The sequence below is a fragment of the Oncorhynchus clarkii genome, chromosome 7, assembly GCF_045791955.1.
Source record: "Oncorhynchus clarkii lewisi isolate Uvic-CL-2024 chromosome 7, UVic_Ocla_1.0, whole genome shotgun sequence".
NCBI lineage: Eukaryota > Metazoa > Chordata > Actinopteri > Salmoniformes > Salmonidae > Oncorhynchus > Oncorhynchus clarkii.
In genome coordinates, this window is record NC_092153.1 from 56,394,327 (window position 1) to 56,418,901 (window position 24,575).

Here is a 24,575-nt window from a genome sequence, read left to right on the forward strand (position 1 = left end):
TGTAATTATTAAATATTGTAAGAGCTTTCATTGGCTGCTTATGCCCCCTTTATTTATCCTATGGTTCTGACTTGGTGTACAGGGAGAATACTGTAAGAACGGCCCATGTTCTGAATTCTGTCACTGTGCATTTCAAAAGTGCTGAACAAATAGTCATATTCACTACGTCCGTCCTAGCTCACTCATTAATGTCTTTATCGAAATTACAGATTGCCTCTTATCCGCTTGTCATCCCGTTATGCCATAGTTTGTACATCTGAATTATCAGTAGAAACCATATTTGTTTAAGCAAGTCAGCCATATCAGATATGTATTTTTAAAAGGCAGTAAATTTGTCTGAATGAACTGTTTCGCTGCCAGACAAGGTTCCGCTGATTGCTAGGTGTAGCAGTGGTAAGGATTCATGGTGCTGAAAAGAAAGCTCTGATGTTGGGACAGCTTTATGTAGGCCCCAGTGGTGTGAAGTACTTAAGTAAAATACTTTAAAGTACTACTTAAGTAGTTTTGGGGGGGGGGTATTTGTACATTACTTTACTATTTATATTTTTGACAAAACATTTTTTTTTCTTCTCTACATTCCTAAAGAAAATGATGTACTTTTTACTCCATACATTTTCCCTGACACCCAAAAGTACTTGTTACATTTTGAATACTTAGTAGGAGAGAAATTGTCTAATTCACCAATTATCAAGAGAACATCCCTACTCATCTCTACTTCCTCTGATCTGACAGACTCACTAAACACAAATGCTTTATTTCTGAATGATGTCTGAGTGTTGGTGTGCCCCTAGCTGTCCGTAAATTTATTTAAAAAAACAGTTTGTGCCATCTGGTTTGTTTAATATAAGGAATTTGAAATGATTTATACTTTTACTTTTGATACTTACTGTAAGTGCATTTTAACAATTACATTTACTTTTGATACTTAAGTATATTTAAAGCAAATACTTTAAGATTTTTACTCAAGTAGTATTTTACTGGGTGACTTTCACTTTTACTGGAGTCATTTCCTTTTAAGATATCTTTACTTTCACTCAAGTATGACAGTTGGGTGCTTTTCCAACCAGGCCATAACAGTTTATGGACACCGTTTGTCACCGTTATAGTGCAATTAATTCATTGTTAAGTGTTGTGTAGGGGCTTTGCTGGCATGCATATAACATTTTGGCTGGGAGTTTGCCCCACAAAGATTTACATGCTATAATCGCCACAACTGGAGAGACCTGAAAATAATTGTGTAGCGACGCTCCCCATCCAACCTGACAGAGCTTGAGAGGATCTGCAGAGAAGAATGGGAGAAACTCCCCAAATACAGATGTGCCAAGCTTGTAGCATCATAACCAAGAAGACTCCAGGCTGTAATCACTGCCAAAGGTGCTTCCACAAAGTACTGAGTAAAAGGTCTGAATACTTATGTAATGCACTGTACTTGCATACTCGTGTTTCTTTAACTCAATTCGTAGTTATGTGTTTTTTTGTATATTGTTTTTATTATACTATATATATTATTAGCACTGCATTGTTGGGAATGAGCTCTCAAGTAAAGAACAAGAAGGCCGAAATATACACATTTCACCTGACATGACCATTACGCACATTACACATGATGGGTGTGGAAACAATTAAATTAACTTTGGTGCACAATCTATCATAATTAATCAGAGGTACATATGGTCATAAAGGATTATACACATACAAATGGGTTCAAGTTAAAACCTAGGCAACAGTAAAAATATTATGTTGGAAACTGTTGGTATCTCAAAGAGCTGTTGTGACGAGCCTCTATGAAATGCGCAGCCACAGGGTTTATCTGGTCAATAGTCTTGATATTTCACCTGTGTTCCGCTATCCCTGTTTTCAGAGCTCGTTTCATTGGTCCAACATAGCCTATCATAGACCACAAATACATTTGATCAGATACATCATTTTTTTGTGGAATACGTAATGATGCCCTTAATCTTGATGACCTTGCCCATAACAGGCTGATTGAACATTTGTCCGTAAAGTTACACTGGGTACATCAGCCACCTCTGTAATTAACGTCTGGCACAATTTCATGGCACCGGTGGAAGTTCAGCATTTGACTGATGTTGGAGGCGTGTCTTAAGACCACCCGCAGTGTTTATTTAAATATTGTTTTTATTCTATTAACTATATTATTATTATTATTATTATTATTATTATCACTGCATTGTTAGGAAAGAGCTCTCAATGTAAGAACTATTTTCTACATGTTGTATCCCTCAGCATCTCTCTGATTCAACCACTTCCCCTCAGCTCTCACGAACATACCAAGAAATGACAAGGAGTGCCACCTCACTTTACAGAATCGAAACTCTTGTCTTTCTGGCGGAAATGAAACTTGTTCCAGTCAGTGGTATCAGTTTGTTCTCAGATATGGCAGTGTCTGGTGTATCAGTCAGGATGGACCACCTCAGCTGTCCACTCTGTCAGGAGGTGCTCAGGACTCCTGCTGCTATTCCATGTAGGCACACCTTCTGCAGTCTCTGCATCCAGGACTTCTGGGACAATGAAGAAAAGCATGATCGTTTCTGCAGCTGCCCTGAATGCCAATATACCTTTCACCCGAGGCCTAACCTGATCAAGAACATTGCTCTGGCTGAAATGGTGGAAGCCATGGAGAAGTCCAGGTGTAGAAATAATGTGGGTAAGCACAGACTTGCTGCAGCCTTCCATCAGGCAGGGCCATCGTCCAGTCAGACTCAGGAAAAGGCCAGACCCATGAAGAGTCCCCAAACCCCTACAGTCTCAGAGGCACTGAAGAGCAGAGTATGTCCCACACATGACAGACTGCTGGAGGTTTACTGCTGTGATGATGATCAATGCATCTGCCTTCTGTGCTCCCTGGTTGAGCACAAAGCACACTCTACTTTGTTCGTGAATGAGGGATGGAGCAGGAAACAGGTACTGACCTATAAACTTAAATCTGTTGCTGCAAGTATCCCAAGGATTATGTGTAGAATGCACATTTGATCACGTATTGCTTCAATTCAAATAAGCAAGTAAATTTCACTTATTTCCCTTGTGCGTTCCAGGATTTATGAGATCATTTTTGGTTTAACCTTTTAAATATTTAATCTGTAGATGTATTTTCCTTCCACAGAAACAGCTCCAGGACCTTAAGAAGGAATCAAAAAGAAGGATCAAAAAGAGAGAAAAGGAGCAGAAGGACCTGACAGAGAGCATACAGAGGATTAAGGTGGGTATATAGTAGGTCAGAGAAGGAAGTGAAAATAGTTATTTACGGTGCTCTCAGGACTAAACCAACTAATGGCCATGTCTATGTCTCCTTCCTACCTTATGGGTGTACATTGCCCCAGCTGCCCAGGGGGCCCCCACTGAAATGTGTTAAAATCAGCTTTATATGGCCTATATCTTTAAAAATAAAAAAGTCAAAGGTTCTGAAAAAAACAAACATAAATTGCCTCTAACTGTATGTGTAACAGGAAGGTAGTAGGGCTGCTGAAGAGCACTGCGAGGGCGTCCTCGCTGGGCTGATTGACTCCCTCCAGAGGCACTACTCCACCACAGTCAGAGAGCTGATCAGGGCCCAGGAGACAGCTGTAGTGGCTCAGGCTGAGAGCTCCCTGTGCAACCTGGAGACAGACATTGCTGAGCTGAAGAAGAAAGACACTGAGCTGGAGGAGCTGTCACAGACAGATGATGATATCCAGTTCCTGGTTAGTGTCATCACAGGCTGTACCCACTGGGCACACACTGGTTGAATCAATGTTTCCACTTAATTTCAATGAAATTATATTAAACCAACGTGGAATTGACATTGAATTGACGTCACCACATCATTTCAACATGGACATTTGGGTAATATTTGGTTGAGACATTGATCAATGAGATTTCAACCTTTATTCACCCAATCAAAAAGACAGCGAGAAGTTTGTTTAATTACCAATGTGTTATCACTATGCTTTCAACCATCTAAAAGCACAATCAAATTCCAATGGAAAAAACATTTCTGATTTATGGTTTTAGTTGCCATCTAAATGTGTTATCACTGCGCTTTCAACCATTTAAAGCACAACAAAATTCAAATGGGATACAATGTCAGATATTTTGTATTTACACAACAACTTAATGTGTCATCACTCTGCATAATCAAATATCACAACCAAATTACCTGGATTGCAGTTGAGATTGCATTAAAAGTACATAGTTCAAGTGTCCAATGGTGTTCGAGATTCTGCACAGATTATTCTAGCATGCTTTCTATGATTACGTAGGAAAATATTGATAGTTACAGTACCCTAACCTCAAAATGTGGCCATGGATGTGTTACTCATTTTAAGGTTAAATAAATCCTGTTACAGTAGTTTGTAAGATAGCCTTAACATTAGGCTATTTACTGTATTAAAAAAGTCATATTGAATTGTGTTTGGTTGACAACAACCAAATATCAACATTTAAAGGATATCTAATGCTTGGACAGTTTCATCTTAGCCACTGGCTTAATTCTTTTAGATTTTATTTTATTTCACCTTTATTTAACCAGGTAGGCTAGTTGAGAACAAGTTCTCATTTACAACTGCGACCTGGACAAGATAAAGCAAAGCAGTGCGTCACAAACAACAACACAGAGTTACACATGGAATAAACAAACATACAGTCAATAATACAATAGAAAAAGTATATATACAGTGTGCAAATGAGGTAAGATTAGGGAGGTAAGGCAATAAATAGACCATAGTGGCAAAATGATTACAATATAACAATTAAACACTGGAGTGATAGATATGCAGAAGACACATGTGTAAGTAGAGATACTGGGGTGCAAAGGAGAAAAATAAATAACAGTATGGGGATGAGGTAGTTGGATGGGCTATTTAAGGATTGGCTATGTACAGGTGAAGTGATCTGTGAGCTGCTCTGACAGCTGGTGCTTAAAGTTAGTGAGGGAGATATGAGTCTCCAGCTTCAGTGATATTTCTGCAGTTCGTTTCAGTCATTGGCAGCAGAAAACTGTAAGGAAAGGCGGCCAAAGTAGGAATTGGCTTTGGGGGTGAACAGTGAAATATGATTAGGCACATATATGATTATGATAGAGGAACCCAAGTCTAGATTTAACCTTAGTCTGCAGCTTTGATATGTGCTGAGAGAAGGACAGTGTACCGTCTATCCATACTCCCAAATACTTATATGAGGTGACTACCTCAAGCTCTAAACCCTCAGCGGTAGTAATCACACCGGTGGGGAGAGGGCATTCTTCTTACCAAACCACATGACCTTTGTTTTGGAGGTGTTCAGAACAAGGTTAAGGCAGAGAAAGCTTGTTGGACACTAAGAAAGCTTTGTTGTAGAGCGTTTAACACAAAATCTGGGGAGGGGCCAGTTGAGTTTTTTGACTGTATCATCTGCATATAAATGGATGAGAGAGCTTCCTACTGCCTGAGCTATGTTGTAGATGTAAATTGAGAAGAGTGTGGGGCCTAGGATCGAGCCTTGGGGTACTCCCTTGGTGACAGGCAGTGGCTGAGACAGCAAATGTTCTGACTTTATACACTGCAATCTTTGAGAGAGGTAGTTAGCAAACCAGGCTAAAGACCCCTCAGAGACACCAATACTCATTAGCCGGCCCACAAGAATGGAATGGTCTACCATATCCAAGGCTTTGGCCAAGTCAATAAAAATAGCAGCACAACATTCCTTAGAATCAAGGGCAATGGTGACATAATTTAGCACCTTTAAGTTTGCGGTGACACATCCTTAACCTGAGCAGAAACCAGATTGCATACCAGAGAGAATACTATAGACATCAAGAAAGCCAGTCAGTTGATTATTGACAAGTTTTTCCAACACTTTTGATAAACAGGGCAAAATAGAAATTGGCCTATAACAGTTAGGATCAGCTTGATCTTCACCTTTAAATAAAGGACACGAAGTGCCTGCCTTCCAAGCAATGAGAACCTCCCCAGAGAGGTCAGACAGGTTAAAAGGGTCAGAGACAGGCTTGGCGATGATCGGCCTGCAACCTTAAAGAAGAAAGGATCTAAACCATCTGACCCAGATGTTTATTGGGGTCAAGTTTAAGGAGCTCCTTTAGCACCTCAGACTCAGTGACTGCCTGCAGGGAGTAACTTTGTAGCGGGGCAGGGGACAAAGAGGGAGGAGCATCAATGCTAGTCGCATTAGAAGGGGTGGGAAATGAGGAAATGTTGGATGGGCAAGAAGGCATGGCTGAGTCAAATACGAATCCTGACTTAATGAAGTGGTGATTAAAGAGCTCAGCCATGTGCTCCTTGTCAGTAACAACCACATCATCAACATTAAGGGACATGGACAGCTGTGAGGAGGAGGGTTTATTCTCCAGGTATTTAAATGTTTTCCAGAACTTCTTGGGGTTAGACCCACAGAGAGAGAACTGCTCCTTAACTCCTTAAAGTAACTAACTTTGGCCTTCCGGATAGCCTGAGTGCACTTATTTCTCATTTGCTTGAACGAGAACCAGTCAGCCTGAGTATCCGTGTGCCGAGTGCGTGTGCCAATATGTTGGATTCACGTCTCCATCTCAACCAAGAATCAAAGTTAAAGAATAGAAATAAATCAAATAAACTTTATTTACAGAGCATTTAAAGTTGGATTAGATTAGATTTATTCCTATTCTTTAAATTACATTTTTGGTTGAGATGGAGATTTGAATGCGACATCAATTATTTGTAGATCAACTGGAATAAATGCCAGACTAAGTCAGTGGCACAGATGTGTAACGGTTCGCTTGTTGTGAAGTAGAGGCGGACCAAAATGCAGCGTGGTGGTTATTCATGTTTTTAATAAAGACGACTATACATGAACAGACTAAACAAAACAAGAAAAGTGAAAACCTAAACAGTTCTATCTGGTGCAAACACAGAGACAGGAACAATCACCCACAAACACACAGTGAAACCCAGGCTACCTAAATATGGTTCCCAATCAGAGACCATGACTAACACCTGCCTCTGATTGAGAACCATATCAGGCCAGACATAGAAATAGACAAACAAGACAGTACACCCCCCCCCCCCTTCACCATAGTCTTAGTCCCCCACCTTGTCCGCTTCCGTGGCCTCCTAGCCACGGCGACCCTACTTAATGACCCCACTGGACAGAGGGGCAGCTCGGGACAGAGGGGCTCCGGCGCCTCTGGGCTGAGGGGCTCCTGCGCCTCTGGGCTGAAACATAGAAACATACAAAGCAAACTATGGTCAGGGTGTGACAAGATGGAACACATCTCCTTCAAATGTTGATATTTGTTTGTGTTGACAATATCCAGTTTGTATACAAATTAATAATTGACTAAATCTAATCTAATCAAACTTTAAATGCACTTGAAATCAAATTTGATTTAGTTCTATTCTTTAAAATAGATTTTAGGTTGAGATGGAGACGTGAATCCAACATATTAATGATTAACTTGAAGACTACATTTCAAATCAACCAAAGCTTGAAGCCCTGGGCCTATATGTATTGTCTATTTTTAGCTGAATCCTGGGTTGAATTGAAACAATAGTTGTTGATGCTTTATAGGCCTAAACCAGTGGATGCTGCTAAGGGGAGGACTGCTCATAATAATGGCTTGAACGGCGCTAATGGAATGTTGAAACCATGTGTTTGATACCACTCCACTGATTCCGCTCCAGCCATTAACACGAGCCTGTCCTCCCCAATTAAGCTGCCACCAACCTCCGGGGTCCTAACTAGCATCAGTGATGATACATGATTGATAAAGTATGGTTACTTTTCATTTGCTCTGTTGAACCTACCCTTTGGAATGACTTCACTGGCAACAGTGAATATATTTAGTTATAAACAGATATATCAATAATCATTCTTATGATAGCACATTGGTAGTAGTCAGTTACACAGCTAAGCAGGACTGGGTTTGTTTAAAACCCTAGATGGGAGACCAAATTAATAGCTGTAAATACAACACATTCAGAAAGTATTCAGACCCCTTGACTGTTTCCAAATTTTGTTACGTTAAAACCTTATTTTAAAATGGATTAAATTGTTTTTTTCCCCTCATCAATCTACAGACAATAATCCATAATGAAAAAGCAAAAACAGTTTTTTAAAGTAATACAACTAAAATATAACATTCTCATAAGTATTCAGACACTTTACTCAGTACTTTGCTGAAGCACCTTGGGCAGCAATTACAGCCTTGAGTCTTCTTGGTAATGACGCTACAAGCTTGGCACACCTGTATTTGGGGAGTTTATCCCATCCTTCTCTGCAGATGCTCTCAAGCTCTGTCAGGTTGGATGGGGAGTGTCGCTGCACAGCTATATTCAGGTCTCTCCAGAGATGTTCGATCGGGTTCAAGTCCGGGCTCTGGCTGGGCCACTCAAAGACATTCAGAGACTTGTCCCAAAACCACTCCTGTGTTGTCTTGGCTGTGTGCTTAGGGTTATTGTCCTGTTGGAAGGTGAACCTTCATTCCAGTCTGAGGTCCTGAGTGCTCTGGAGCAGGTTTTCATCAAGGATATCTCTGTACTTTGCTCAATTCATCTTTCCCTCAATCCTGACTATTCTCCCAGTCCCTGCCACTTAAAAACATCCCCACAGCATGATGCTGCCACCATCATGCTTCATCATAGGGATGGTGCCAAGTTTCCTCCAGATGTGACGCTTGACACGCTTGGTATTCAGGCCAAAGAGTTGAATCTTGGTTTCATCAGACCACCAGACTACGTTTCTCATGGTCTGAGAGTCCTTTAGCTGCCTTTTGGCAAACTCCAAGCGGGCTGTCATGTGCCTTTTACTGAGGAGTGGCTTCTGTCTGGCCACGCTACCATAAAGGCCTGATTGGTGGAGTGCTGCAGAGATGGTTGTCCTACTGGAAGGTTCTCCCATCTCCACAGAGGAGAGCTCTGTCTTAGTGACCATCAGGTTATTGGTCATCTCCCTGCCCAAGGCCCTTCTCCCCCGATTGCTCAGTTTTGCCAATCGGCCAGCTCGAGGAAGAGTCTTGGTGGTTCCAAACTCGAGTCTCATAGCAAAGGGTCTGAATACCTATGTAAATAAGGTATTTCTGTTATATCTTTAATACATTTGCAAAATTTTCTAAAAACCTGAAAACAAAATTCCACAAAATTCCACAAAATGTGGAAAAGGGGAAGAGGTCTGAATACTTTCCATTAGGATGTGCTGCCCAGCCTTTAGTTTTTTTTCTGTATGTGGATATAAAGTTGAAGATCTGACTTTGTTTCAAGGTACAAATTCATCACATCTTATACAAGGTTTGTCTATGTTGAAAATAGCTTAAAAACATATCAAATCGAATGTATTTTCCACATACATTCCATGTCACAATAAGTTGACAAATTACATTGAAATTACGTTGATTCAACCAGTTTGTGCCCAGTGGGTAGTAGATAGATGTAGGGTCTGGTTCTGAAGGTTTGCAACTGTGTGCATGATGATATGGTGAATTGTCACGATTAATAACAATAACTCTTTCAGTTTCATGTCTCTCTATCTCCCTCTCTCTTATTACCAAAGAGTTGGCCCTCTCTGTCAACCCTCTCAGAGCCCCAAAACTTGTCCAGTGTCTCGACAGATCCACACCTCCCCTTTGAGGCCATAAGAACTGCCGTTTCAGAGTTTGGGGATCGGCTGGAGTCATTCTGTGAGGAAGAAATCAATACAGTGTCTCAAATTGGTCAGTTGAAGAGAGGAATGCAGACAGACAGACAGACAGACAGACAGACAGACAGACAGACAGACAGACAGACAGACAGACAGACAGACAGACAGACAGACAGAGACAAATATACAATACATTTATAAAGGATTTTATGATCTGTCTCAACAGTGGCTGGTAATGGAGGTTCCCAATCTCCAGTCAGACCTGAGCAGCTTCCAGGTGACTGTTATCCTGAGTGTTTTAGAAAATCAGTCACAGTTTACTTGACCTTAAGTAATGAGAGTTAGTTAGTAACTACAACCTTAACCACAACTGAACATGATCAATGACATATTACGCCTTTTCTGCTTTTCTCCTGACCGACAGTTATCAGCGCTGCACAGACCCTAGAGCCTACGACCAGATCTGAGTTTCTACAGTGTGAGTCCTAAGTCCTTTAGTCACACACACAGACATGCAACACATCTAAAATCCCCTCAACTTGTACAACACCAACTGTAAAGAAACATAATAATTAAGAGATTTTAGTTTTAAATGGGTCTGAACCAACCTCATGAGAATGCTGTTTGAACATGACTATGAACATCCTTTTACGATCCTCTGATCCTTCAGATGCCTGTGAACTCACTCTGGACCCCAACACTGCCCACAAGGACCTCTCCATCTCAATGGAGGACAGAATGGTGAGGTGGGACCCTAAAAAGCAGAAGGTCCCAGTCCAACCTCACCCTGAGAGGTTTACAAACCGTCACCAGGTGATGTGCAGGGAGGGGCTTGAGGCTGAGCGCTGCTACTGGGAGGTGGAGATGGTGGGGAACAAGGCTGAGATTGCCCTGGTCTACTGGGGCATAAACAGAAAATCACGCTCTAAGACATCCGCTTTTGGGGGCAGTGACCAATCCTGGAGCCTCGACTGTTCAAAAGGATATTCTGTGTCCCACAACAATAAAAGTATTCTACTCAGTGCAACCCCCAGCCAGCACAAAATAGGGGTTTACCTGAAATTCAAGGAGGGCACCATAGCATTTTATGAAGTCTCAGATAGGATGACGTTTCTCTACAGAACACAGAAATACACATTCACTGAACCCCTCTACCCAGGGTTCTGGCTTGGGGACGAGAGTCCCATCACACTATGTAATCTGAGGCATAAGAGATTCTAACCATGAGATAGAGAACAAAACACCCAGGAAGAGTAGGCTGTGGATAGAAGTTTAAAATAAAGCTATGCATTCGGAAAATGAATGCATGAAAATTCAAAACTGTTTTTGTTTTGTCATTATGTGGTATTGCGTGTAGATTGATGAGGAAAAAAACCCATTTCATCCACTTTAGAATAAGGCTGTAACGTAACAAAACGTGGAAATAGTGAAGGGGTCTGAATACATCCCAATGCACTGTACATCCCCATGCACTGTACATCCCCATGCACTGTACATCCCCATGCACTGTACATCCCCAATGCACTGTACATCCCCAATGCACTGTACATCCCCAATGCACTGTACATCCCCATGCACTGTACATCCCCATGCACTGTACATCCCCATGCACTGTACATCCCCATGCACTGTACATCCCCATGCACTGTACATCCCCAATGCACTGTACATCCCCAATGCACTGTACATCCCCATGCACTGTACATCCCCAATGCACTGTACATCCCCAATGCACTGTACATCCCCAATGCACTGTACATCCCCAATGCACTGTACATCCCGGAGAACATTTGAAAGGTTTTAGATTGCTGTTAGGTTTTGGGGAATCTTATTGTCTAAATAGATTGTAAACCTCTAAATGTTTTCATGGTTACCCTCTTTACATTTGTAATATCCTTTTTTTTTATAAACAGTTTTATAAATATACATATAAAAGCAGCGAATAAAGAGCAAAAGTGTTGGTTATTATACAGCTTTTATGTCATTCTTTCTCTGACTATTTCTCTTGGAAACATGACACTGCCCACTAGAGGGCAGTGTCATGTCCCTTATACAGCAGGAGGACACGAGACGAGGTCATTAGCCCAATAGATACTGCTTTACGCTTTTAGTCAATGTGGAGGTTGTGAAAGAATGTGAAGAGTTTGTGAACCATTTGCACTTCAATGAATGACTTATTAGTTCATCCTTATAGTAAAGGTGACAGTGAGAGCAGTTGTTCACTGATGGAGAAACTGTCTTAAAACTGTCTCTCATATTGTGAGGTTGTTCTTTTCCAGAGATTTATGTTTGGATGTTTTACCTATTTTGAAATCTATTGATATAAACTTTAAGATGTTAAGAAATGAAGCCGTACCCATAACCAGCCTGGTCTTATAGACTAGACATAACATACTAAATGTAAATCCGATGCACTCAAGATAGTATGATATGTTACGTTCGGTATGGCTACATAAGACAAATGGTTACTTAAAGCAAAAACAAAAGTAGGGTGGTTGGTCAGGGTGGGGGTATAACACGAACGTCTAGCAACTCAAAGGTTGTGAGTTCAAATCTCATAACGGATATCTTCTCCTGACCGTAACCCTCTAACCTAACTCCTAAACATAACCCTAGCCAGCTAGTTAACTCTAGCCACCTAGTTGGAATTCGTAACATATCATACGTTTTGGAAATTCGGGAACATATTGTACGTTTTACCAATTCGTAACATAATACACCTTTTTCATTTGTAATACATCATATGAAATGGGTGTTGGACATCCACAAATGAATGCATACCATACAAAATGTTACATAACATACTAAATGGAGTATCTCAGATTTACTTAAGGAATAATACGAAATGCTTAGAGACCAGGTTTCCCTAACTGACAGAAGTGGACAAAAACTTTGGAATGCAGAAAGGGGGCTGCCTACAGGGCGGGACTACACTGTAATAGGCTCTGAAGAAATAAATAGGAAGGAAAGATCATTATTTCTTCCCAAACTTAACTACCAAAGGAGAGAGATGATAGCCTGCCGTAATGCTGTTTTTCTTTACCTCTGGGCCTGAGAAACCTTTTAAATCTCTTCAAAAATGTTGGCGAGGACCGTAGGCTAAACAACATTCCTGGACGTGCAATTCTCTCCCCTCCAGGTCATGATCAGCTCAACGTATGTGTCCTCTCAGGGCCATACTTCAGCCCATGGCCTCGACAGGACTTCATTGAAAACATATCTAAGGGAAGACTGGGACACAAAAGGGGATGTCATGAAAAAGGTTGTGATCAACGTTGGTGGCATGCGTCATGAAACTTACATGAGCACTCTCAAGAGCTTGCCTGGTACCCGATTGGCTAAACTGATGGATCATGACCCAAGTGGTGACCTTGAATTCTTCTTCGACAGACATCCAGGTGTTTTCTCCAATGTTCTAAATTATTACAGAACTGGTAAGCTTCACTGTCCAAAAGATGTCTGTGGTCCCCTTTTTGAAGAGGAGTTGGCTTTTTGGGAGGTCAACAAGGCGGACGTGGAACCTTGTTGCTGGATAACATTCTGCCAACATAGGGATGCCGAAGTGGCCCTTGCAGCGTTCGGGCCATCAGACTCAAAAGAGCACCACAATGAAGAGTTTCCAGAGTCATTCGAAGTTGAGGACAACCCAGCTAATTCTCAGAGCTGCTGCAAAAGGTGGAAAGCAAAAATATGGGCTTTATTTGACGACCCGTTCTCGTCTAAGGCTGCCAAGGTTTGTATTCTTTATTCTCTCCCAATTAATTAAAAAAAAAGTTTTGATAGGGACTGAATCAGGCTAGTCAGTGTGAGGCTGGGTAATTCCCTCTGGACATTCCTACCAAGCTGTGGAGAAGGTGGTGTGGTAGCAGACAGGCTCTGTTTACTGCAGTTATAAACCATATGGCTTTTCCATAAACCAAACAGCTCTAATGACTGTGCAGAGCAGGCAGCAGGCATAGATACGGATCACAGCAGTGAAACAGAGTCACTCATTTTGAAGAACAATAAACACTTGCACTGGCTTGGAGATGCACGTGGAAGCAGCTCTGAAAGCCTCAAGCACATCTGATGAACCACACCTCTTTAAATGCTGTGGTTATGAATACTGAGTTTGTGCCCCTGCTCTGCCCCTCTGGAAACCTAATTCTCAAACCTATACATCCAGATCACCTTCTGTGCACGTGTTAATTAGCGTACACATTGTTTTCTTTGTTATTGTAGTCTATATCACGACCTCATATTCTGAGCAGCTGAAATAAGAATCCCGCGGCGAACATTCAAGGCCTTTATGAAGGCTACAACCTTCTCTGTCTGCTGTAATGGATATTGCAGTTGCACAAGCAGGACACAGTCCATACATGTTGCATTGGAGTAAAAACAATCTGTGTTTTGTGGAATGCTGTAGGCCCATCTTCGTAGTTGCTGCCATTTCGTTGCCACTTGCCAGAGTTGCTGAAATAGAACACTACTACTTTGGCTGCCTGTCCGCCTCCTGTTTAGCCAATGTTTACAACTATGATTTTAAAAAATAACACTAAATTGCTAATTAGACTATATGTCTGTGTCCTGCTTGTGTTTGATACGCTGCCTAAATAGCTGCATGTAACTCCCCACTTGAGTTATGCCTTGGGGCAAAAAACTATCTGCAAGTTTGTATGAACATGTTGATCATCTTTTGTGTACAACATGTAAATAGCTGCATGTAGCCTAATTCCCCTCCTGAAAAAATGACATGAAATTGTGCATATGCTTAATAGCCTACTGAGGCATGGAATCCAATAAATAGTTGGAACATGTCAACCATGCCCTTTGTGTACAACATAAGATTTGTGGGCTACACCTGGGGTGTAATCATTTACCAAACAAGAGTTTTTATTGAACAAATTCAGGGAGATCATGCCCCGTTTTGTTTGCTTCCGTTTAGGAAAAGTGTTGCAACAGAATCAGCCATATCCATATCTTTAAGCCATGCACTTCACAAATACAATTTAAAACAAAAAATAATAAGATATAAATAAAAGTAGTCACAGACAAAAAGGGCAAAAAAACAACTACTACAAAAGGTAGTAGCATAAACCAAATGTAAAAAAATAAGTAAAGGCACACCTGGGGTGTGCAAAAATAAAACAAAAAATCCACTGTTTCTACTACACTCAGATTCTCTTGTCGGCTGTTCCATAGGCTAGGACTGTAATAATAAAAGCAGCTTCACCAGAATTGAAGCTTCAGGGTGAATCTCAATTCTATGTTCTTCTTACATATGTTTTCCTTTCCTCCTTCTTAAAACAGAGAATATTAGTGTGCAGGAACGTCAGATGCAGGAGAGAAGGGGAGAGAAGATGTGAGGAATTAAAAAATGCAATTGAGATTCACCCTCAGAGTCCCTTGAATGGTTCAGTAATGTAACTCTCATTAGCTCATGTCACTCAAATGAAGGTACTGTGGCTCCATATGAAACAGCAACCATGGGATTGAGTCAGTTCAGGAGACAACAGACTCATCTCACCAACCAATAGCCTTTTTGATGCAATGTATGTCCAACATGCCAATCAAACCTAGAAGACAAATAAATCAGTGTGTTGTTTGTGTCTTTAATCATTATGAGATGATCCACTCAGAATCATATGATAACCCTTCTTGTCATTTGCAGGTCATTGCGTTTGTTTCCCTCTTCTTCGTCCTCCTTTCCATCACAGCTTTCTGTCTGGAGACACATGAGAGCTTCCACACGTTAGAGCAACGCACAGAGCTGGTCAATAATGGGAACCACACAGAAGAGGTGACGTACTATGAGATAGTGACCGAACCTACTCTGACTGTGGTGGAGGGCGTCTGTGTGGTGTGGTTCATATTTGAGTTCCTGGTCCGTTTTACCTGCTGCTCCAACATACTGGTGTTTGTGAAGAATATACTAAACATCATTGACTTTGTGGCCATCCTGCCCTTCTTCCTGGATGTGGGGCTGGGTGGGAATGCCCTGGGCTTCCTGCGTGTGCTGAACTTTGTGAGGATCCTGAGGATCTTTAAGCTGATGCGCCACATGGTGGGAGTGCGTGTGTTAGTCTACACACTAAAGGCCAGTGTTCAAGAGTTCTGCCTCCTTGCTGTCTTCTTTGGAATTGGAATGCTAATTTTCAGCACCCTGGAATTCTACGCAGAGCGAGTACATGGTGACCCTGAAGACCCAACTTTGTCTGCGCACACCAATTTTAAGAACATCCCCATAGGCTTCTGGTGGGCGGTGGTTACCATGACAACCCTGGGCTATGGGGACATGTACCCGGAGACCTGTTCCGGCATGGTAATTGGAGCCCTGTGTGCTCTGGCAGGTATTCTGACCATCGCCATGCCTGTCCCAGTCATAGTCAATAACTTCCGCCTGTACTACTCCCTGGCCATGGCCCAACAAAAGCTCCCAAAGAAGAAGAAGAGGCAACACCTGCCCCTGTCTGGAACGCTTAGCCAGCCATCCCCAAGTGGGGAGCAGGTAGAATGATGCCTGTTATCAGGGGAGCGCTCTTGTTCAGGTATTTTATAATATTTGTATATTCATATTTGATTATATTAATATCCCTATTTTTGTTGCTCAGAAAACAAGATCAACTTTTCTCTCTCTTTCCCTCTTAGAGTGAATCCCAGCGTTAGTCTGGCTATGAGACCCTGGATGTAGAGACTGGATCCTGATTGTACCATTACACCGGATTGGGACATTATAGCTATGTTATACCATCAATAACATTATAACATTTTACATTTTAATATCTTTATAGACCATTGCATGGGTAAAGGACAAACAATATTTGTTTGTGTGCATTCAAGGTAGTATGTATTATTGGTTTATTCGGATCACCATTAGCTTTTGCAGAAGCAGCAGCTATTTTTCCTGGGGTCCACACAAAAACATAAAACACAGCAAGTAACAAAACACTGATGTAATGGTAGACAAGAACAGTCACACAAATGTAAAATGATGCAATATACAGTTAGTATTCCAAACATCAAGAACACCTTCCTAACATTGAGTTGCACCCCCTTTTGCCCTCAGAACAGCCTCAATTCGTCGGGGCGTGGACTTTGTCGGGGAAAGGTGTCGGAAATGTTCCACAGGGAAGCTGGCCCATGTTAACTTCAATGCTTCCCACAGTTGTGTCAAGTTGGCTGGATGGCCATTGGGTGGTGGATCATTCTTGATACACATGGGAAACTGTTAATTCACAGTTGAGAAACTGAGTGTAAAAAACCCAGCAGCGTTGCAGTTCTTGACACAAACCGCTGCCCCTGGCACCTACTACCATACCCATTCAAAGGCACTTACATTTTTTGTCTTGCCCATTCACTCTGAATGGCACACATACACAATCCATGTCTCAATTATCTCAAGGCTTAAAAATCCTTCTCTAACCTACTGATTAAAGTGGATTTAACAAATTACATCAATAAGTGATCATAGCTATCACCTGTATTCACCTGGTCATGGAAAGACCAGGGGTTCTTAATGTTCTCTACACTCATTGTACAAACAACACAACTAAAGAATAATGTGTGTATAGATTGTGTTATAGTGTGATAGAGTGTGTGGGCATGTGTTTGTCTGTGTGTCATTTCACAGTCCCTATTGTGCCATGAGATGTTTTATCCATTTGTTTTATGTCATTTTGCTGTTTGCTTGAGTAATTGGAGATGGATGGGGGTTCCATGCGATCATGGCTCTGTATAATACTGTGCATTTCCGTGAATTGTTTTGGACATGAAGACTGTGAAGAGACCCCTGGTGGCATGTCTTGTGGGGTATGTATGGGTGTCTGAGCTGTATCTTATCTGATTATGCAACTTTTATACCAGACATAACCCTCCCCATCTTCACGACTTTGTCAAAATGACTTGACCATGATAATTGACCATTGAATGTTACCTAGGAGTTCAGCTTCCTCAACTTGCTCAATGGTCAAACCCTTTATGCACAACTCCATTTGAGGTTTAGGTCTTAGAGAATGTTTTGAACCAAATACAATACTTTTGCTGACATGTAGAGTTTTTAATCATATTCAAGTTTCAGTCAAGTAATTTACACTGAACAAAAATATAAACACAACATATGAAGTGTTGGTCCCATGTTTCATGAGCTGAAATGAAAGACCCCAGACATTTTCCATGAGCACAAAAAGCTTCTTCCTCTCAAATTTTGTAAACAAATTTGTTCACAGTTCGTCTGTGTAGTGAGCATTTCTCCTTTGCCAAGATAATCCATTCACCTGACAGGTGTGGCATATCAAGAAACTGATTAAACAGCATGATCATTACATGGGTTGTGGACAATAATTGGTCACTCTAAAATGTGCAGTTTTGTCACACAACACAATGCCACAGATGTTGTGAGGGAGCGTTAAATTGCCATGCTGACTGCCGGAATGTCCACTGCAGGAATAACCACGCCAGCCCAGGACCTCAACATTGGCTTCTTCACCTGCGGGATCGTCTGAGACGATATTCTGAGACTAAAAAATATTCTGATTGGCTGGACCTGGTTGCCAAATGGGTGGGCCTATGCCCTCCCAGGCCCACCCATGGCTTTGCCCCTGCCCAGTCATGTGAAATCCATAGATTAGGGCCTAATGTATTTATTTCAAGTGACTGATTTACTGTAAGAGTAAAATCGTTGAAATTGTTGCATGTGTTGATATTTTGGTTTAGTATAGCTATACTAATTCATTTTACATTAATTGAGCATTGATTTAGACATGTACTTTTCTATATGTGAAACAATGAGTTGAAACAATGCTATTTCTGTCATTTGATCAATACTTGCCTGGTTAATTCTTATTCATGATTTGTTTAGGTGAGAGTGTGAAATCACATTGATATTTGAAACAAAATGGATAATTTATCAAGGGAAATTGAAACACAGATGAAATGCATTATCTTTGATATAAAAACATTACAACCTCTAACAATAGTAACACTACAAATTAAAACAGTGCAATTATAGTTACTGTATATTCTATAGCTTCTACGTTTCTGTAAAGTAATTTTCTAATTATATGTCACAGTTGGGTGAGAGCGTAACATCACCACAATATCTGTCTGTAATAATCATCCGAAATAAAAATGTCTACTGCCTGCGTTCTGATGGATTAAGCCTGTGTTCACAGCTGTGTGCTCTTGTTGAAGGGTTGTACATTGGCTTCTGAGAAGCCCTTTAGTTCTCTGCCAAAACATCCATTATGAGGGAGGACAGCACCATTTCCTCTTCCAGAATAACAGCTGTGTACAGATATTTGTCATCTGTTGGCCTCCAAGGGATTGCTTCACAAATATGTACAAAGGGCGTATTTACATTGCATTGAAATGTGAATTAATTATGATCCTTGTGAACCATGACAAGACTTTCCTCTGTGTACAGTATATATTACTTAATGAGAGTGAGGACGTGTGATTGTGTTCTGCTGGGAACATGGTTATGTCCCAATATGGGATATGTTGAGTGCCAAATGATTAAGTTTGCACAATGCTAGTGGACCTTATGTTCCAATTGTAAAGAGAACGGCAGTGTTTCAGGCCATCCAAACTACAAGTATCTTATCTACACATCTAGCTTGTCCTAAAAGTTCAATACAAATCCCTTGACATGTTCTTTATGGTTTATTGATATTTTTGGTGATATCCCAAAAAACATTGTTACTCTTTTCACGTGTAGTTTCAATAACGTACAATCGTCATGGTGGAAGAGAGAGTTGGTTTTGGTTGGGCCTCCGATTCAATGTTCAACTTGTGCTTGGTAAGTCCCTGCACCCACTTATAAGAAGGAAACTACAAACTCACTAACACACATTCATAGACACAAATACACATACCCACACTCACACACTCATATTATGTTGAGAGTCACTGTAACACTTTAGCTGCAAAGGGGCAGTTCCTAACACAAGTCATTTTCCCTACAGAGGTTTTAGCCTCCAATCCCGTTGCTGTTACTGCAGCAGATAATGCTTTAACAAAGACTGTACCCACGCTAGGGCAAACACTGAGCATACCAACATGCAGAAAACAAAAACATAACAATACTCTTGAGATTCAAGTGAAAAAGTGCATTCATATTCACCACATCCAATAGTCATTTCCTCCACATTAACTCTCATCGAAACAGTTCTTCAGTGTTAAGACATTTATATACACTTCACAAGTTTTGCTCGATCTTTCGAATAATTGGATTATTATCGGGTGTAGAATCTTACAGACGTAAGAATATTTACAGACGTTTAAAGTGAGGGATTTTGACTCAAATAAAGCTTGACTAGAACTTCATGCAAAGACTGGTTGTATATTAACCTACTGCATAGATATGCTTATCCATGTGTTCTTGTCTGGAGGGCCACGCCTCTCTACAAGCAGCTGAGAGAGGAACACATGAGAACCAGAGTGCTGCACATGTAGCTCGTCAGAGTTCGACAATACACGTTCTCAAAACGAGGCTACATTAGGATCACACAAGGTTAACATACTGTACCCACCCCCTCGTCGCACTCCTTTTACACTCCCATAGTCATAGATAAGGTATACCAACTACAAAATAGAGAAACTTCAAATATACAATGAAATATACACAGGATGAAAAAGTACACCCGGTCACGTTTGCAGATAAAATCTTAATTAGTATTAAACATTATGCGCACCAACATACACAGATAGAATATTATGCAGTAATATAAATGTAGTCAATTTAATCATCAACACCATGGCTTTGAACATTGTGACAAAAATACAAATAAAGCAATCCTCTTCATAAAAGAAAGCTATCTAAAATGGAATCATTGACTTCACAGCTATTTGTAATTCAAACGACGATAAGAGTGACAGGCCAAGTGGGGGGGGGGGGGGGGGGCATTTCCTTCCTTCCCTGCCATTTCAGATTGTCAAATGTACTTTTTTTTTGTTTTGGCAAGAACGAATGGTAAAAGCTTTGCAATCTGTGTGATGAAACTGTGTAAATACTTGTGGGAAAAGGTCTTGGCAGATATTAAACTAACACTGTGTGCTTTTGTGAGTTCTCTATCTGGTTTTAATACTTCACTTCTGTAAGAGGGTTGAAATTGTCCAACGGAGAACTGTGCTCTTGGTTTAAATTAAGACACACTTACATACTAAGCATGAAGCACTGCCATTCTGCTCATGAGTATCAGTAAATAGAGATTTGAGGATCAACCATTGGAAGGTTTATATTCCTCAGTAAAATGGAGATTGCTTTACAGTCAGACTTTGATCAGATTTGGTCAAAGCTCCTTAATCATCACATCTGCTGTAATACATTCCAATTTGTGCCTATAAATACTACAGTCTTTCTTGGATGCACCGGAGCTCAATTTTGTGTCTCATAGCAAAGGGTCTGTTTTTTATATTTTTAATACATTTCCAGACATTTATAAAAAACAGTTTTCGCTTTGTCATTATGGGGTATTGTGCATAGAGTGATGAGGACAATAATAAGTTACAGCCTTTGAATAAGGCTGTAACTTAAAATGTGGAAAAAGTCTGAATTCTTTCCGAATGCACTGTATAGATACTCACATTCAGTTTCACTTAATGCCAACGTAAATATGATTTTCTCTACATTCCCCTAAACTGTGTCTGCAATAAGCAGAGCAGAGCAGAATAAGAATACTGCTGCCTGGCCTCTAGACCAGAACATACTGCGTGTCCAGCACTGAATACACTCCATTAGGGATAGATACACACCACTGTAATATCTCAGACACCTGACCATGTGGTTCCTTGTCAAAGCAGCCCCTGCTGTGGTAAACTAACATCTGGGTCTGTTGGAGAGGGGGAGAGGGGTGTCCTGTGACTAGGGTCACTCATAGCGTGAGGGTGGAGGTGTTTTGGGCAGCGCTGCAGGTCCCTCTGGTGGTGAGACTCTGTAGGGTTAAATGTGAGTTGGCCTGTAGGAGGGTGATCGTTAGGGGTTTAGGGGCAGGCTTGGGGCAGGAACATGAAGAGGAGAGACAGTGATCATGAGTCGGACTCAGGGACAGTGGGGGTGACGGGGGTGGTGGGGGTTATGGGGCCGATGGTGTTCTGGTAGCCCGTCTGGTAGCAGCTGTTGGCGGACGAGGAGTTGGAGTTCTCCAGGGGTTTGGTGCCTGGGGGGACTAGGTTGGCTTGGGACGGGGGCTTGGGCAAAGGTGTGTCTCTTGGGTTCTTGCCCAGGATGAAGTGCATCTCGTCCACCTCCTCCAGGTTGGAGATGTCCTCCATCATGCTCTTGCGGTAGGAGACGGACAACTTGTTGGAGTCATCAGACATCAGGTTGAAGTGGCGGGCAATGAAGACGATGGCTCAGGGATGCCCAGGGAGGGTAGCTCTGGAAACACTCCTGAGCCTATAGAGAGAGAAACAAGGGAAATAAGGAGAAAAAGAAATACTCCTGGTGCTGACTTCAAACTCTGTAACAAGGCTAGTACACAAAATGTAAAGTGTCTATATGAAACTCTTCACTGTTTTCCAACAGGTTGACTGACCAGTTCCTCCACCCATGCATTGTACCCTGGCGGGCTGATGGCCATCTCAATGATAGTAGCCATAATGAGAACGATGAGACAACGGGAGACGTACTTCCACATGTAGAAATAGAAGGCATGGGGCCGGAAACCCAACATATCCTCCAGGTCCTGCATAAATCTTACACACACATACAGGTGGGTTTAAAATAGGTCCAGACAAATCCTTCAGTTTACAGTATTCACATGTTCCTTGACTCTTTCTCTTCACCCTCTTATCAAACTTTCCTCTTATATCATATGAATATGAATCAGTGATGATCAGTGTGTTCACTTTTAAAAGCTACCTCTCACACTATGCGGCTCTCTGGGGAGACGCCATCCTGTACCTCTTGGTGCCGTAGATCCAGGCCACTGACACATTCTCTAGGATGACCACGACAGTGAGTGGCAGACCAGCAGAATAGTTATCAAACATGATGACAAAGTAGTTCCCAGAGCGCTGGACGAAGAGCAGGCCACAGATAAAGGCTATGATTACAGCAGCACACTGAAAACAGATAAACAGATAAAACTACACTTTATGGAACAACGCAGACTATGAAAAGACACACACAGATGCATACACACACACGCTAACATGCACTCTACACACACGTACATTGTAATGTTGTAATATTGTTGTATTGTGGTATTATACACAGTGGTATAAAGTACTTACTGGAAGTAAAAATACATTAAAGTACTACTTTAGTCGTTTTTTTGGGTATCTGTACTATCTGTAGGCTGGAGAATATCGCCGCCCCAAGGCTGAGCTGGAGGCAGCGTAAGCCGAGAGGCGGTGGTATGAGGAAGCAGCACGGCGGCGCGGCTGGAAGCCCGAAAGCGGCCCCAAAAGTTATTGGGGGAGGCACACGGGGAGTGTGGCGAAGGGAGGTAGGAGACCTGCGCCAACTTCCCGTGCTTACAGGAGAGATCCGACAGAGAGGGACCGGGCAGGCACCGTGTTATGCCGTGAGGCGCACGGTGTCCCCGGTGCGTGTGCATAGCCCCATGCGGTACATCCCAGCTCCTCGTATCGGCCGGGCTAGAGTGGGCATCGAGCCAGGTGCCATGAAGCCGGCTCAGCGCATCTGGTCTCCAGTGCGTCTCCTCGGGCCAGTGTACATGGCACGAGCCTTACGCATGGTGTCCCCGGTTCGCCAGCACAGCCCAGTGCGGGCTATTCCACCTCACTGGCCTGGCTACGGGGAGCATTCAACCAGGTAAGGTTGGCCAGGCTCGGTGCTCGAGACCTCCTGTGCGCCTTACCTCCACGTACCAGCCCTCCGGTGGCAGCCCCCCGCACCAGGCTGTCTCTCCGTCTTCTCCCTACAGGTGCTCCCTTCTCCCTACAGGTGCTCCCGTCTGTCCTGAGCTGCCAGAGTCTCCCGTCTGTCCTGAGCTGCCAGAGTCTCCCGTCTGTTGGAACTGAGGGGCTCCTCACCACCAGTCCATCTCACTGCTAGTTGATGCCACACTTTCAGTGAAATGGCATAGTGTGTGTGAATGTTAATACATACAGTATACAGTACTAAGAGGCAATTTCAATATCTTTTTCATTCAGATGGTCTATATAGGCAGGAGGAGTATGTTATTGTCTCATGTTCCTGACAATCTTTTGAGCCTCCATGTCAACGAGGACAGGCAGAAGCTAAATAAAACAAGGTCAGGAAATCCATCAATTATTAAAGTGCACTCTTTCATACATTTTCACTGTGATCTCTTAAGAAATAAAAGAGCCATCCCTTGCCTCTCCCACGCCACTCTCAGCCACATGGAACTCCAACGGGGGGCTGTCTCCCCCCACACACAGTCTCCGCCTCTCTTTCACGATCTAGTACATTATCCAGTTTACTCATCTTTATAGTCCTATTTTTTTATCTGTTACTTACTCATACAAATGTTTGTCACATTCTATGGAATGAAAAATGTGAGATTGTGAGAAATGTGAGCTTTCTCCATCATAGTAACACAGAGAATCAGAATACTTGTTTTAAGTTGTGTGAGGTGATGCAGACAAGGGGAACAATGTTTAGACAGGCTTTGCTCAATTACAATTCAAGGCATATCTATTATGTCCCCCTGAAAGAGAGTTTGCCTCACTAGCAATTGCAAAATCCAGATCAACAGATTCACACAAAGTTTTTTTCCATTCCATAAAGCAACTGAGGAAAAACACTATTTCTACTGTGTGTACCACTTCAATGAAGAAGAAAAACACGATTTCTACTGTGTGTACCACTTCAATGAAGAAGAAAAACACTATTTCTACTGTGTGTACCACTTCAATGAAGAAGAAAAACACGATTTCTACTGTGTGTACCACTTCAATGAAGAAGAAAAACACTATTTCTACTGTGTGTACCACTTCAATGAAGAAGAAAAATGCAATTTTTGACAACTCAGTAAAGCATCAACTCCGTCATATTTCTGTTAACG

At 41.8% G+C, this 24,575-nt stretch overlaps 3 protein-coding genes across 4 annotated transcripts; 2 read left to right on the forward strand and 1 right to left on the reverse strand.

Annotated features, from left to right (window-relative positions):
- Positions 1-2,379: 2,379 nt before the first annotated feature.
- Positions 2,380-11,571, forward strand: LOC139414338 (tripartite motif-containing protein 16-like protein). The gene is made up of 7 exons (XM_071162255.1): positions 2,380-2,925; positions 3,125-3,220; positions 3,468-3,701; positions 9,517-9,676; positions 9,830-9,880; positions 10,028-10,081; positions 10,274-11,571. The coding sequence occupies exons 1-7, from the start codon at positions 2,398-2,400 to the stop codon at positions 10,822-10,824; spliced, it is 1,674 nt and encodes a 557-aa protein (XP_071018356.1). The 5' UTR covers positions 2,380-2,397; the 3' UTR covers positions 10,825-11,571.
- Positions 11,572-12,579: 1,008 nt separating this feature from the next.
- Positions 12,580-18,720, forward strand: LOC139413506 (voltage-gated potassium channel KCNC1-like). Of its 2 annotated transcripts, none has more exons than XM_071160983.1 (3): positions 12,580-13,336; positions 15,254-16,090; positions 16,231-18,720. In XM_071160983.1, the coding sequence occupies exons 1-3, from the start codon at positions 12,746-12,748 to the stop codon at positions 16,246-16,248; spliced, it is 1,446 nt and encodes a 481-aa protein (XP_071017084.1). In that variant the 5' UTR covers positions 12,580-12,745; the 3' UTR covers positions 16,249-18,720. The 2 variants fall into 2 exon arrangements, with proteins under 2 accessions (XP_071017084.1, XP_071017085.1); XM_071160984.1 differs by having other exon boundaries at positions 12,590-13,336; positions 15,254-16,130.
- A 120-nt stretch (positions 18,721-18,840) lies between these two features.
- LOC139412625 (sodium-dependent neutral amino acid transporter SLC6A17-like) lies at positions 18,841-22,757 on the reverse strand. The gene is made up of 4 exons (XM_071159316.1): positions 22,752-22,757; positions 22,484-22,644; positions 22,116-22,275; positions 18,841-21,976 (listed from the first exon to the last, which is right to left on the reverse strand). Exons 1-4 carry the CDS (start codon positions 22,755-22,757, stop codon positions 21,893-21,895), a joined length of 411 nt encoding a protein of 136 aa, XP_071015417.1. The 3' UTR covers positions 18,841-21,892.
- Positions 22,758-24,575: the final 1,818 nt, after the last annotated feature.